Here is a 15,934-nt window from a genome sequence, read left to right as displayed (position 1 = left end):
TTTGTCTGTCTTTAGTTCCTTGTTGGAGGCTGTTCTCAACTGTCTGGTATTCCTGTTCTCTTCACATTTTAGAGTGAGGCACAAGTTGGTAGGAAGCTCCCTGCACCTGAGGGAGGGGCTTAGGCTCACCGTGGGTGGTCAGGAAAGAAAAACAGCTCTTCCTGTGTAGGGCCTTCCTTGGAGGCAGTTCAATTTTCCCTGAGAAGGATCCTTGTCTTTCTCCTGGAGCATGTAAGCGCAGCTGCCACTGCTCTGCAAACAAAGTGGGGCTGGAAGGTCTATTGCCTTTGTGTGTTCCCAAGGCACCTGGACCTACCACAGCACCTATCTTCCATCCAGTTACTTCATTATGCATGTTTTCACACTACATGTAAGCCCAAGAAGACAGAGACCATATGTCCTTTTACGTTATCCCCAGCACTCAGCACAATCCAGGATACATGGTAGGCACTCAAAACTGTTTGTTGAATGAATAAATGGTAAGAGCTCTGGCTCAGGGGAACTATAGGGTGGTCTCTTCCACACTAGAGCTTTGTTTAGGTTGTAGGAACCCTTCATGGATCAGAATCCTTCTACCCAGAGAATCTGAGATTTCTGCCTGGAATTAGGATCAAGGCACTTGCATTCTCCACAACCCACATACAGCCTACAGAGCTAAATGTCACTGATTCCTCTTCTCTCAGAAGTAGTCTGCTCCTCATGATGACAAAAACGCCAGATTCAATGAACAAAATGTGTGCCCTTGTGAATTACATTGCTTGTTCTTGGTTCCTGTGCTTGTGCACATTCTGGTAATTATCCAAAAATCTCTCTAATTGATACCATTCTTTAAGCCTGGCAGGTAGCCTGTATAAATAGCTTACCCTTTGAGGGTGGGGTGGGCTTGAAATTCTTCGTTAGAGTTCCTTTCAGGTGATGCAATCTGTTCTGGTAATTAAGAAGGAGAAATGAAGTTGCTTTTTGTGGAGGAAGGAGCTTTATATGCAGACATGCTAACTGGCAACCAGTATTTTGACTGAGCACATACTTTGCTGGGAAGAACCTGGGAACGAGGCAGAGACAGAAAGGACTTGAGAATGAGGTGTAAGAAGAGAAGGGAGAAACCTATGAGGAAGAAAGAAGGGCTCATTATGGGAAGGAGGAAGAAAGGAGAAAGTGAGGCCCTATGTATGGATGAGGCTGGGCACAGGCTATGCTGGTCTAAGGAGACCCAGCCACACCTTGGCTTACAGAGCAGAGCTATATTCCCCTCTCCTGTAACACTCAGGAGTGTGCAGTCCAGGCAGGTGGAGTGGCTTTGCTCTGTGCAGTCTTTCAGACTCAGATACCTACATGTTCTTTACTCCTCCGTTACTTAGGGTGTTACCTTTGACTTCATGGTAATGGCTAGGATATTTACCTTTCCATTGTAGGAGTACTTTTTTTAAAAAATAATTTTAAACATTTATTTATTTATGATTGTGCTGGGTCTTTGTTGCTACACAGGCTTTTCTCCAATTGCAGAGAGTGGGGATTACTCTCTAGTTGCAGTTAAGCATGCTTCTTCTTGCAGTGGCTTCTCTTATTGCAGAGCATAGACTATAGGGTGTGTGGACTCAGTATTTGTAGCTGGCAGGCCCTTGAGCACAGGCTTAACAGTGGTGGCGTATGGGCTTAGCTGCTCTGAGGCATGTGGGATCTGCCTGGACCAGGGATTGAAACCCTGTCTCCTGCATTGGCAGGTGGATTCTGATCCACTGAGCCACCAGGGCAGCCTTGTTCAGTTCAGTCACTCAGTTCTGACTCTTTGCAACCCCATGGAGCGCAGCATGTCAGGTCTCCCTCTCCATTACCAACTCCTGGAATTTACTCATGTCCATTGAGTCAGTGACGCCATCCAACCATCTCATCCTGTCATCTCCTTCTCCTCCCGCCTTCCATCTTTCCCAGCATCAGGGTCTTATCAAATGAGTCAGTTCTTCGCATCAGGTGGCCAAAATACTGGAGTTTCATCTTCAGCATCAGTCCTTCCAATGAATATTCAGAACTGATTTCCTTTAGGATCGACTGGTTGGATCTCCTTGCAGTCCAAGGGACTCTCAAGACTCTTCTCCAACACCACAGTTCAAAAGCATCAATTCTTCAGTGCTCAGCTTTCTTTATAGTCCCAACTCACATCCATGCATGACTACTGGAAAAACCATGGCTTTGACTAGATGGACCTTTGTTGGCAAAGTAATGTCTCTGCTTTTTAATATGCTGTCTAGGTTTGTCATAACTTTTCTTCTAAGGAGCAAGTGTCTTTTAATTTTATGGCTCCAGTCACCATCTGCAGTTATTTTGGAGCACAAAAAAAGAAAGTCTCTCATTGTTTCCATTGTTTCCCCCTATATTTGCCATGAACTGATGGGACCAGATGCCATGATCTGTTTTCTGAATGTTGAGTTTTAAGCCAACTATTTCACTCTCCTCTTTCATCAAGAGGCTCTTTAGTTCTTTTTCGCTTTCTGCCATAAGGATGGTGCCATAAGGGCAGTCCTTGGAGGAGGTATTTTAGAGTGCCCTATTCTATAAGGAAATTCCTATAGAGTTAAAAGAGGGTGAAAAATAACAACCCCAAAACTCTTTATCTTGAGATACTGAAGGAGTTTACTTACTGAAGTTTACAGTTTGGAACATTTCATACCCAAAGAAACAATTGTTAGGTAGCGTATGCTTCTCCAGAAGAGGAAATGACGTAATGTTGCCAAAGTCTGACTCCAGTTTTGAAAACAGGTACTGAATATTTCAATTGTCTCTCCCACGTTTCAATTTTTACACAATCTTCCATTACTTGGAAAAGTCAGGAAAAGAGAAAAAGTATGTAAGTCATTTATATTGGTTTCCTATAATTGCTATTTATCAGATTCCCTTACACTTTAGGAAAAATATAATTTGTAAATATAATGAACCAGGTCTATAATCACTTTTCTAATTACACAGAGAATTTCTTTCTTAAGCAAAGCACTAGTCCAAACATAGCCATTTCTCTTAAAAAAAACAAACAAACAAAAAAAAAACACCTTTTTTCCAGTTAATGGATTTATTTCTGTTTTTATTCAGGTGTATTTTTTGAAAAGAATCCTCTGGAAAACTTCCAGCAGTTGGATTTGGCAGGAAATTGTGTAAGCAGCGATGGATGGCTTGCCTTCATGAGTGGATTTGAGAATCTTAAGGAACTAGTGTTTTTTGACTTCAGTACGAAAGGACTCTTACCTGATGCATCATTAGTCAGGAAACTTAGCCACGTGTTATCCAAACTAACTTTTCTGCAAGAGGTTCAGCTTGTTGGGTGGCAACTTGATGACGATGATGTCAGTGTTCTTAAAGGTGCTTTTAAACTAGTAATTGCTTAAATAAAGGGTACCCTAAGCCTCTGAATGCTCTGGGGACTCCATTACTTTCAGTCTGGTGATTTAAAAATCTTTGCTCAAAAAAACTGCCCCAGGTGCCCTGCAGACTTATAAGAAATGTATGCTTACTGTTGTAAGTTACTGAGATGTTTGGATTGTTTCTTTAAATTGCATGATTGCAATAAAGGCCTGGCTAATAAAAATATGGAACAAACTTTGCTCATATACTTCAAGGGTCTGAAAGTAAACAGCAATCCACTATATATCTAAAAATTATCCTTCTCAAGAGTGTGTGTCTAACTCACCCCTTCTAAACGTTTTCTTCTTTTATGGATATCAGGATGATGTGGAGCATCATCACCTTCTTAGCCGGCCTCTTCCATGGAAATCAACTTTCTTAATTTCATCACTCAAATAAAAAGGAGACAGAAAACAGGAGGATGCTAGGAAACTGAGGCCAAAGAAGAGGAAGTGGGAGGGCGTTTAACTTGATGACATGTATAAACAGGTGAATTTAACTCAGATGACCATTTTATCTACTATTGTGGGCAAGAATCCCTTAGAAGAAATGGAGTAGTGATCACAGTCAAGAGTCTGAAATGCACTACTTGGATGCAATCTCAAAAATGACAGAATGATCTGTTTGTTCCCAAGGCAAACCATTCAACATCACAGTAATGCAAGTCTATGCTCTGACCAGTAATGCTGAAGAAACTGAAGCTGAATGGTTCTATGAAGATCTACAAGACATTCTAGAACTAACACCCCAAAAGATGTCCTTTCCATTACAGGGGACTGGAATGCAAAAGTAGGAAGTCAAGAAACAAACATCTGGAGTAACAGGCAAATTTGGCCTTGGAGTACAGAATGAAGCAGGCCAAAGGCTAATAGAGTTTTGTGAAGAGAATGCATTGGTCATAGCAAACACCCTCCTCCAACAACACAAGAGAAGATTCTACACATGGACATCAACAGATGGTCAATACCAAAATCAGATTGATTACATTCTTTGCAGCCAAAGATGGAGAAGCTCTATACAGTCAGCAAAAACAAGACCAGAAGCTGACCGTGGCTCAAATCATTAACTCCTTATTGTCAAATTCAGACTTATATTGAAGAAAGTAGGGAAAACCACTAGATCATTCAGGTATGACCTAAATCAAATCCCTTACGATTATACAGTGGGAGTGACAACTAGATTCAAGGGATTGTATCTGATAGACTGAGTGCCTGAAAAACTATGGATGGAGGGGTTGGTGACATTGTACAGGAGGCAGGGATCAAGTCCAAGAAAGAGAAATGTAAAAAGGCAAAATGGTTATCTGAGGAGGCCTTACAAATAGTTGAGAAAAGAAGAGAAGCTAAAAGCAAAGGAGAAAAGGAAAGATATACTTATTTGAATGGAGAGTTCCAAAGAACAGCAGGGAGAGATTAGAAAGCCTTCCTCAGTGATCAATGCAAAGAAATAGAGGAAAAGAATAGAATGGGAAAGACTAGAGATCTCTTCAAGAAAATTAGAGATACCAAGGGAACATTTCACGCAAAGATGGGCACAATAAAGGACAGAAATGGTACGGATCTAATAGAAGCAGAAGATATTAAGAAGACATGGCAAGAATACACAGAACTATACAAAAAGATCTTCATAACACAGATAATCATGATGGTGTGATCACCTAGAGCCAGACATCCTCGAACGCAAAGTCAAGTGGGTCTTAGGAAGCATCATGATGAACAAAGCTAGTGGAGGTAATGGAATTCCAGTTGAGCTATTTCAAATCCTAAAAGATGATGCTGTGAAAGTGCTGCACTCAATATGCCAGCAAATTTGGAGAACTCAGCAGTGGCCACAGGACTGGAAAAGGTCAGTTTTCATTCCAATCCCAAAGAAAGGCAATGCCAAAGAATGCTCAAACTACCGCACAACTGCACTCATTTCACACACTAGCAAAGTAATGCTCAAAATTCTCCAAGCCAGGTTTCAACAGTATGTGAACCGTGAACTTCCAGATGTTCAAGCTGGATTTAGAAAAGGCAGAGGAACCAGAGATCAAATTGCTTACATCCACTGGATCATCAAAAAATCACAAGAGTTCCAGAAAAACATCTAATTCTGCATATTGACTATGCCAAAGCCTTTGACTGTGTGGATCACAACAAACTGTGGAAAATTCTGAAAGAGATGGGAATACCAGACCACCTTACCTGCCTCCTGAGAAATCTGTATGCAGGTCAAGAATCAACAGTTAGAACAAATGGACATGGAACAACAGACTGGTTCTAAATCAGGAAATGTACTGGTTCCAGTACGTCAAGGCTGTATATTGTCACCCTGCTTATTTAACTTATATGCAGAGTACATCGAGAAATGTTGGACTGGATGAAGCACAAGCTGGAAGCAAGATTGGCAGGAGAAATATCAATAACCTCAGATACACAGAAGATACCACACTTATGGCAGAAAGCACAGAAGTAAAGAGCCTCCTGATGAAAGTGAAAGAGAGTGAAAAAATTGGCTTAAACCTCAACATTCAGAAAATTAAGACCATGGCATCAGGTCCCATCATTTCATGGCAAATAGATGGGGAAACAATTGAAACAGTGAGAGACTTTCTTTTTGCGGGTCCAAAATCACTACCGAAGGTGACTGCAGCCATGAAATTAAAAGACGCTTGCACCTTGGAAAGTTATGACAAACCTAGACAGCATGTTAAAAAGCATAGATACTATTTTGCCAACAAAGGTCCGTCTAGTCAAAGCCATGGTTTTTCCAGTAGTCATGTATGGATGTGAGAGTTGGACTACAAAGAAAGCTGAGCGCTGAAGAATTGATGCCTTTGAACTGTGGTGTTGGAGAAGACTCTTGAAGAGTCCCTTGGACTGCAAGGAGATCCAACCAGTCCATCCTAAAAGAAATCAGTACTGAATATTCATTGGAAGGACTGATACTGAAGCTGAAACTCCAATACTTTGGCCACTTGATGTGAAGAACTGACTCATATGAAAAGACCCTAATGCTGGAAAAGACTGAAGGCGGGAGAAGACAGAGGATAAGATGGTTGGATGGCATCACCGACTCAATGGACATGAGTTTGAGTAAACTCTGGGAGTTGGTGATGGAGAGGGAGACCTGGCGTGCTGCAGTCCATGGGGTCACAAAGAGTCAGACTCGACTGAGTGACTGAACTGAACTGATAAATAGGTCACTTCTATCAGCTACTTGAAGGGGATTCCTGTTTATCCTTGTATTCTCTTCAGTCTCAAGAATAGCAGGTCACCAAAATTTATATACTATATGCACATTTACTTAGTACAGTGCATGGCATGTACTATACTCCTGACGAGCATTTGCTGAATATGAGATAAAGTTACCAATAAATAGCTATTGAAACAAACAGGCCAAAATTATTTAAAAGCAGAGAGAAAGTTCACGAATGTTCTTTATTCAAATAGTTTAATTCAAACAATTTGGAATGTAAAAGTATTTTCTTGTATAAAAAGCAGATCAGGCTCCCCCCGCAAAATCAGCAATCTTTAGTTAAGCAAAAAATTGGCAGTTTATGAGTAGCTCAATCAGATGCTTGAATGAGTAGCTAAACCAGTTGCTGATACATGTATGCAATTCCATCTGTGACTTCAGAGATTAAAGAAGAAAAAATGGATCCCATTCTTTCGTACCCTGTGAAAGGTAAGAGTACCCTGTCCTAATCTTTTCCCCAACACCTCCCAAAATAATCCTTCCTCACAAAGAAAGAAGTCTAAGAAAAATCTGTTTAAGCTAAACAGATTTAAGTTGAGGCAACTCTGAAATACACAAAAACCAAATGTCAGCCTTTAGTTTACTCTCTGTTCTCATGGCACCTCAAATTAATGGCTTGGGTGTTGGCATAGGTAACACTTGGCCTGTATGTTGAGGTAGTCACTAAAAAGAAATTCTTGGTACAATATTCTATTTCACAAGTGGATATATTTTCTGCAGATTTAGTAATACAGTTTTAGAGCTGACAGTTTATAGATCAACTACTTCATTCCCCACCCTAACTTTACAGATGAGAAAGCTCAGAGGAGTTAAATGACTTACCCATGGTTATAAAACTACTCAAACAGTGGCAGCATCAGGACTGGAATCCAAATCTCTTGTCTTCCAGCCCAGTGTTATCCTCCATTATAAAACAGTAATTTCTCAAACAAGATTAATCACACTCCATGGAACTTGCTCTTAATCACAAACCATGGGTCAAGTTTTTAACTCAAATGTGCTTCCTGGTCTAGCTTCATGTAACTCCATGGCAAGATTTACCAGTTAGGCTACTAAATCAAGGCTTACGCTGGCCAAGTTTCTTATTTTCATATCCAGAACCTATCCAAAGGTTGGCAAATAAGACTTCTTTATATAATAATGCCTGGAGCAATGCCACCTGCAGCAATTGGCATTATCAAATTTCAGCAAGTAGAGCCAACCCTTCAAGACCCACATGCAACTTCTCAAGTAGTGCAGTCGGTTATCAAAGCACCTTTGGAAGGACAACAGAACAGATGTAACCTCTGAATGAGTGTTGAGGAAACAGGCATTTAACCTTGCACAGAACTGTGTTTAGTACCCGGGCACTTTAAAAATCCCCTGGAGACGGAGAAGACATGCATAGAGTGGCAGCACATACCTCTTAATCATTCAGTACAAGGCAGTTCTTCAGATTTCACGCATGACCCAAATTCACATTTAGATGAGATCAATGGAGGAAAAATCACCCTGTAATAGTAGACCAATAATAGGTATAGAAATAGTTGGAGGACGAAAGATAAATGTCAAGGAACAGGTGGCCTTATCACATTTATGTTTCGTTTTCCCCAGCGGTCAAGGTGGCATGGGCTCTATTTCTTCAGCAGGTCAAATGGCTGAACAGGGCTGCAAATGTCAAAGACAACGATCAACTCCTCATCAAGCAAAAGTTACTTGGGACCTGGTCACTTATTGTCACAGCGTGACTGCAATTCTACTTGACAGAGATGGCTTCTTAGATGTTTATTACTCCACTGTAAAGAAACAGGAATTTGGGAGGGTTGCTTATATTTAAAAGAGGATGAGTTGATTGAAGAAAGTTGCAAATTAAAAAAAAAAACAAAAACACTTCTCTAGATAGTTGCTGATGGCTGGAAATGTCACAAATCTCCAGGAGTACTGAATTCTAGAAAAGCTGAATCTACTCTCAAAATCCAATTTTAAAACCTAAGTATAAAATGCATGATAAAACGAGAAAAAAAAAATCATAGGTAATTTGTGACTGTTGCTTGTTATACTTTTTATAAGTAATACTGGCCATGTTGGAAAGTCCTTAACATTTGCATTTGGAAAATAATTTAAAAATAAAATAATCTACATGATTCTCACACTTCATTATAAATGTTAACAATTCACTATTTTCAATAAAGCAGAACAAAATAAATTAGAAACTGCCTACTGCAGATCTAACCAGTACTTATAAACCTAAGGTGCACTAGATTTTGGCAAAATTACATAATTTAAATTCAAATTGTTCATGCAACTTTGAAAAAAGGATCAAAAAGTACTACATTGCATGTAATTCCACATATTTTGGTAATATATGTGATATTTTGTTAATAAAATAAAAAATCAAAGTCAACCAATAAAAAGGTGACAGGAAGGATAAAAATCTATCATTATCTCAGTATTTAATTAAATGTAAGACTGAAAATTGGGATTCCTTCACTGCATATCACTTAAGGATAAGATGTTTATTTAACCAAAATAAGATATTGTGAGACTGATGGGTCACTTACAAATGTATTGAAATTTTTTAATGAGAAAAACTATTAAAAAACTGATAATTAAAAATTTTTAACTGTGCCAGATAGTAAAATATGTTTCAAAATTTCTGATAAAAATGTTTGCTTTTACTTTGCATACCACAGGAGGACCTCAAAGAAAAATGTAGCAATTAAGTTTGGAAAACCTATAAAAGAGACTTTTACTTTTAGAATAGACATTTTTTTCCTTTCCTAAAATGTGTACTCAAGAAGCAAGTTTATAAATTTCACTGAAGAAAGCATTATATTTTTAATAATGTGACAAATCTACTCCATCAAGTGGTTCTCTTATAAAGGTAATGTTATATCACGCTGCAGTCAACTACAAAACCAAAGATAGCAAAATTCAAATTTAGAGAACACGCTTTCTAAAGGAAGCCTATTTAAAGTCTATAACATTTAAAAGGTTCTCACTGCCCCAAATGTTTTACAAAAATATAGTTTCATTGGTTTCATGAAATGTGAACAAGCCTACTACTCTCTAACATTTAGAGTAAATGATTGAACAGTCGATGCAAAGTGGATTACTAAATAAACTGAAACTCAAGGAGTCAATATTCCTCATAAAAATAAATTAAATTACAGTACATCATGGTCTTGGTTGTCCAATTCTATTGTTAGTTCCATATCTACTCGGGATATTTGTAAAACCAGTCCTGAATCCTTGGGTTGCTCCAATGCCTGGAACTCCAAGTCCTTGATTAAGCACGCTGCTATAAGGTGCGTGTCCATGATTAAGACCCAAACCGTAAGGTCTTGTTTGCGTATTTAGAAGAATAACTGGGCTCACATTTTTTCCAGGGGTGTTAAATGAAAATTCTGGAGGTGGACTACTAGGTTTAGTTGGAGTTGATGTGACAGGGTTTGAATCATCAGTACCCTTAAGAGGAGGCATTGGGATTACGTGATGATCTGTAAAGTTTAGGACATTGGCTGCAACAGGCCCAGACAGTAAGGCAGGCCTGATCCAATCATCCTTGAATATCTGAACAGTCAGAGTAGATACAAGCGTGTACAGCCTGTTGGTCACATGAGCAAGAACCATTTGTTCATTGGCATCTCGTCGAATTCTCACGTGAACTGATCCAGCCTAAAAGGGACAAAATCATAAGAAAAAGACTGCTTACAATTATACTACTGAAAATTCCATTGGAAAGAAACATTTTATTGATATTCCTTAAAAACTACTTTAGTAGTAATTGTTGATGTAAAGAGTTAATAAAATAATTTATGACTCTAAATAAAATATAACATTAAAATATTAAAAAAAGAAAGAAATCCATGTAGGAGGAAGGCAGGTATATAGCAATAGAAGGCAGAACACAAATGAAGTATATGGAAAAATGCACTGCAAGGGCAGAGAAGGTAGCTATTAATTCCAGTTGAGGAAGACTTCAAAAGAAGATGGCATCTGATCTAGGGCTGGGGATTAAATGAAATCTCAAAAGGTAGAGACAGGCATTCTAAGCTGGGGCAACAGTACTTGAAAACATGGCATGTTTGGGCAAGAATAAGCAACATTACTATATAAAAGAAGTACAGTATTTCAGGAGGCAGAAAAGAAATGAAAGAGAAAAGACAGGAAGAAAAGGAGGAGGAAAGGAGGAAGCAAATAAGGACAGGAAGAATGTAAAGAAAAAAAAAAGTTTAGGTAATAAAGTTAAAAAGAAAGGCTAGCTGTAGGGTTCTAAAAATCATGAATAAGGAGTTTTAGTTGCAGCAATCCAACAGAAGTAAGGTAATCAGAGTTCAGAAAAATTACAGTTATGGATAACTGCTAATTATTTAGGAATTGACTAAAACAGTCTAGGTTAGGAATGGAGAGGCCAAGATAGGACAGCTATAGTGGGACTACAGAGGGACAAATGATTTCATGATATTCCAGGGGTTGGATAGAAGTGGGAGACTTTGATTTCAACTGGATATAAATAATGAATGAGGGAAATGAACTTATCAAAAGACAATCTCAAGGTTTCTAGCCTAGGTTACCAGGAGGATAGAGAGCCCAGGCATTAGAATGACAGTCAGAAGTATGTTTACTAACTTGATAAAATGGTCATTACACATCTTGTCTTCAAAAGATAATAAAATAGTAGATACAATAATTATATTTTGATTAAAACAAACAAAAATATCAAGAATGGTATCATATGATCATCTTAATAGATGCAGAAAAAGCACTTGGCAAAATTCAACATCCATTCATGATAAAAACTCTCGACAAAGTTGGTATAGAGGAAACATACATCAAAACAATAAAGACTATTTATGACAAACACAAGGGCTTCCCAGGTGGTTCAATGGTAAAGAATCCACCTGCCACTGCAGGAGAACAGGAGATGTGGTCCACAAGATCCCCTGGAGAAGAAAAGGGCCACTCACTCCAGTATTCTTGCCTGGGAAATTCCATGAACAGAGGAGCCTGGTGAGCTATAGTTCTCAGGGCTGTAAAGGGTTGACACGACAGTGACTGAGTATGCACGCATGCATGCACACATGCATGACAAACACACAACTGACATCATACTCAATGTGAAAACCTGAAAGCTTTTCATCTAGGATCAGGAACAAGACGAGGATGTCCACTCTTGCCACTTGTATTTAACACAGTACTGTAAATTCTAGCCACAGCAATCAGAGGAGAATAAGAGTAAGAGGCATCCAAAATGGAAGAGAAGAAGTAAAATCATTACTGTTTGCAGAAGACATGATAATATATATAGAAAATCCTAAAGAGTACACAAAAAACTATTAGAACTAATAAACGAATTCAAAGTTTCATGATATGAAACTAATATGGAGAAATCTGTTGCGTTTCTATATACTAAAATCAACTATCAAAAAGAAAAATCAAGAAAATCGTATTTACAATTAAATCAAAAAGAGTAAAATATCTAGGAATAAATTTAACCAAGCAGGTAAAAGACACACTCTGAAACTACAAAACTGATGAAAGAAACTAAAGATGATACTAATAAATGGAAAGATAGTTTGTGTTCGTACACTGGATGAATTAATATTGCTAAAATGTCCACACTACCTAAAGCACATTCAGCCATGACATTTTTCACAGAACTAAAACAAATAATCCCATATTTTATGTAGAACCACAAAAGACCCCAAATAGCCAAAGCAATCTTGAGAAAGAAGAACAAAGGTATTATGCCCCCTGCCTTCAAACTGTTAGGTAGCTAGAATAGGAAAAAGGAGTCCAAAATAGCGGTGGCCGAAAAACAAAGAAAGGAAAAAGCCCGAAAAAATAGAACAAAGGAAGGTCCAGGGACAGGAGTGAGAACCTCAGGTGAAACAAACAGCCCTCCTGGCTAGCCCAATTTACATAGGGCAGGCTCAGGAGGAGGAGGAAAAAACATAAAAAGAGGAGCCAAAATTGAGCTCCTCTCTTCTTTTGGGTCGGCCGGCCCTCACACCTCAAGGATGTGTTTTCCTTTGCTTGCCAAATAAAACTGAGCTGTAACCAAGCTGTAACACTGGTTTGCCATTTAAACTGAGCTGTAACTGAGCTGAAACACTGGTCTGCCGCTTCAGATTTTTGCTGTGGTGAGACAGAACCGAGGAAATTATACACTCCCCCAACATATCTGGCTCCGTGACTTGGATTTAATTTGGCTGAAACAATCTTGGCTCGGTCTCCGCAAGGCGGAGGCCAAGCACACCAGAAGCCCAACTTGGTGAAAACTCACGTGATGGAAGCTGAACATGAAGAAAACCCAGCGCAGTGGCAGTGACAAGAAGCCTAGCGTGCTGGAAACCAGGACAGCAAAAACAAACTCGACAGAAAGCACAAGCAGCTCAGTCTCAGATTTCAGAAGACCTCTGGTTAAGGAGGTCTTTGCTCCGATGGCTGGAAGGACATATGGCTAACAAAATCTAAATTCCTTTACAATCTCTAATTTCTTGTTTCCCCGAACCCCGTGAATGGCAGTGGGTGCAACTGAGGGACTCTGCTAGGGGCTAGTCCCCAGTGTGTCCTGAAGGCTCTATTGTCGGTTACACCTTAGTAGCTGTTGCCTAAGTGAGTGGGGGTTCTTCTGTCCTTAATCTTTTTTGTGCCAAGGATCAGGCCAATGAAAACTGTGAACACAGGTCAGATATTTAGCAGATTTTCCAGCAGGTTATGAAGGGGATTCCTCGGCATGTTTTTCCCACTGCTTTTTTCCTCCTGTCCTTCAGCTCCTCTCTCCATCTATGCCACTGCTTACAAAGTATTGGGCAGATCATCATCTTTCCATTTCTGAAAGTTGTGTTTGAAACTGTTTACCTAAGACTGGGAATCAAACCCACATGGCAGGGATTCTGTGCTATGCTTAGTCACTCAGTCATATACGACTGGGACTTAAGCCCAGCCAAAACCCAGGGTGCCTGGTTTCAGGACCTAATGAAGCTCAGGGTCTTGATGTCTCATTGCAAAAAAATTCAGTGAGAGACACAGCAATAGGTAAGAGGTAGATTTGTTCAGATTCAGAGAGATGCACAGTCCAGAGTGTGTGATTTCTTATGCTAAAGAGGGAGGGTCATTCTAACAATTGGAGAACCACCCACTCCTCCATCTTTTGATAGTGCCTTGGAACTGTCCTGGTGCCTCTGGGTGTGTCATTAAGCTTGCAGATTGAGAATCAAGGTTTAGTTAAATTTGTCTTGGACCCATTTAATTTTAATCGGTTTATGTTATGCCCTTGGGCTACCTCATTCTCTCAAAAGTTGCGCCCTGCCCCCTTCCCTCCTGTTTCATGCTCTTTTCCTGAGCCCTGTCTGCACCCACAATGTTGCCTCTACTATCTTTGGGAGAGACAACCAGAAAATAGCTGGCCCTTGGGAGGGAAAATACTACATAATATCCAATCCCTCTAGATAGTCAGGCCTTCATCTTCCATGTTTCCTACAAAATGTGCAACAACAGCAGCTCTCAGTGAACCTGCTAGGGCAGGTAACAGGTGCCTACTAGAAGTCTATCTGTTGGCGGTATCCATTCAAGGGCAATTGGGCTTCCAGGGACAATGTCTGCCACTTTGGGAGTCAGCCCTGTAGGCCATCTGGCCCAAATCCTTATCACCCTTGTCCTAAGTTACAAACATAGCCCCAGATCAAATCTACACTCTACTTTTATGGAACATCTAGTCTATTGCTTCTTATCAATTTGTTCTTAAACCACTTACTAACTCCTACAGCCAGGACTCTGCCTCCTTGTAGGCAACATAACTCCATCCCACTTACATTAAAATACTCTTGATGAACTACGGACGGAGATTCGTGACATTGTATAGGAGACAGGAATCAAGACCATCCCCAAGAAAAAGAAATGCAAAAAAGCAAAATGGCTGTCTGAGGAGGCCTTACAAATAGCTGTGAAAAGAAGAGAAGTGAAAAGCAAAGGAGAAAAGGAAAGATATACCCATTTGAATGCAGAGTTCCAAAGAATAGCAAGGAGAGATAAGGAAGCATTCCTCAGCTATCAATGCAAAGAATTAGAGGAAAACAATAGAACAGGAAAGACCAGAGATCTCTTCAAGAAAATTAGAGATACCAAGGGAACATTTCATGCAAAGATGGACTCAATAAAGGACAGAAATGGTATGGACCTAAGAGAAGCAGAAGATATTAAGAAGAAGTAGCAAGAATACACAGAAGAACTGTACAAAAAAGATCTTCACGACCCAGATAATCACAATGGTGTGATCACTTACCTAGAGCCAGACATCCTGGAATGTGAAGTCAAGTGGGCCTTAGAAAGCATCACTACAAACAAAGCTAGTGGAGGTGATAGAATTCCAGTTGAGCTATTTCGAATCCTGAAAGATGATGCTGTGAAAGTGCTGCACTCAATATGCCAGCAAATTTGGAAAACCCAGCAGTGGCCACAGGACTGGAAAAGGTCAGTTTTCATTCCAATCCCAAAGAAAGGCAATGCCAAAGAATGCTTAAACTACCGCACAATTGCACTCATCTCACATGCTAGCAAAGTAATGCTCAAAATTCTCCAAGCCAGGCTTCAGCAGTACGTGAACCGTGAACTTCCAGATGTTCAAGGTGGATTTAGAAAAGGCAGAGGAACCAGAGATCAAATTGCCAACATCTGCTGCATCATCGAAAAAGCAAGAGAGTTCCAGAAAAACATCTATTTCTGCTTTACTGACTATGCCAAAGCCTTTGTGTGGATCACAATAAACTGTGGCAAATTCTGAAAGAGATGGGAATACCAGAGCATCTGATCTGTCTCTTGAGAAACCTATATGCAGGTCAGGAAGCAACAGTTAGAACTAGATATGGAACAACAGACTGGTTCCAAATAGGAAAAGGAGTACGTCAAGGCTGTATATTGTCACCCTGCTTATTTAACTTCTATGCAGAGTACATCATGAGAAACGCTGGACTGGAGGAAGCACAAGCTGGAATCAAGAATGCTGGGTGAAATATCAATAACCTCAGATACGCAGATGACACCACACTTATGGCAGAAAGCACAGAAGTAAAGAGCCTCTTGATGAAAGTTAAAGAGGAGAGTGAAAAAGTTGGCTTAAAGCTCAACATTCAGAAAACTAAGATCATGGCATCTGGTCCCATCACTTCATGGCAAATAGATGGGGAAATAGTGGATACAGTAGGAGACTATATTCTTGGGCTCCAACATCACTACAGATGGTGACTGCAGCCATGAAATTAAAAGACGCTTACTCCTTGGAAGGAAAATTATGACCAACCTAGACAGCATATTAAAAAGC

The 15,934-nt window shown here is 39.7% G+C and overlaps 2 protein-coding genes across 5 annotated transcripts in view; one reads left to right on the top strand and one right to left on the bottom strand.

Annotated features, from left to right (window-relative positions):
* NLRC4 (NLR family CARD domain containing 4) overlaps positions 1-8,521 on the top strand; it is a 54,485-nt gene extending 45,964 nt beyond the window's left edge. Inside the window, exon 9 of the mRNA XM_019969973.2 lies at positions 3,082-8,521. Within this exon, the coding sequence (XP_019825532.2) occupies positions 3,082-3,374 (293 nt within the window). The 3' untranslated portion in view covers positions 3,375-8,521. The remainder of the gene's footprint in view (positions 1-3,081) is intronic.
* Positions 6,794-15,934, bottom strand: part of SLC30A6 (solute carrier family 30 member 6) — a 48,838-nt gene continuing 39,697 nt past the window's right edge. For all 4 annotated transcript variants that reach the window (XM_019969970.2, XM_070798477.1, XM_019969971.2 and 1 more), the window contains one exon: positions 6,794-10,287. In XM_019969970.2, coding sequence (XP_019825529.2) covers positions 9,787-10,287 — 501 coding nt within the window. In that variant the 3' untranslated portion in view covers positions 6,794-9,786. The remainder of the gene's footprint in view (positions 10,288-15,934) is intronic.

The sequence above is a fragment of the Bos indicus genome, chromosome 11, assembly GCF_029378745.1.
Source record: "Bos indicus isolate NIAB-ARS_2022 breed Sahiwal x Tharparkar chromosome 11, NIAB-ARS_B.indTharparkar_mat_pri_1.0, whole genome shotgun sequence".
In the NCBI taxonomy this organism is placed as follows: Eukaryota; Metazoa; Chordata; class Mammalia; order Artiodactyla; family Bovidae; genus Bos; species Bos indicus.
Note: the sequence above shows the minus strand (reverse complement) of the source record. Positions and strands in the feature narration are given on the sequence as shown.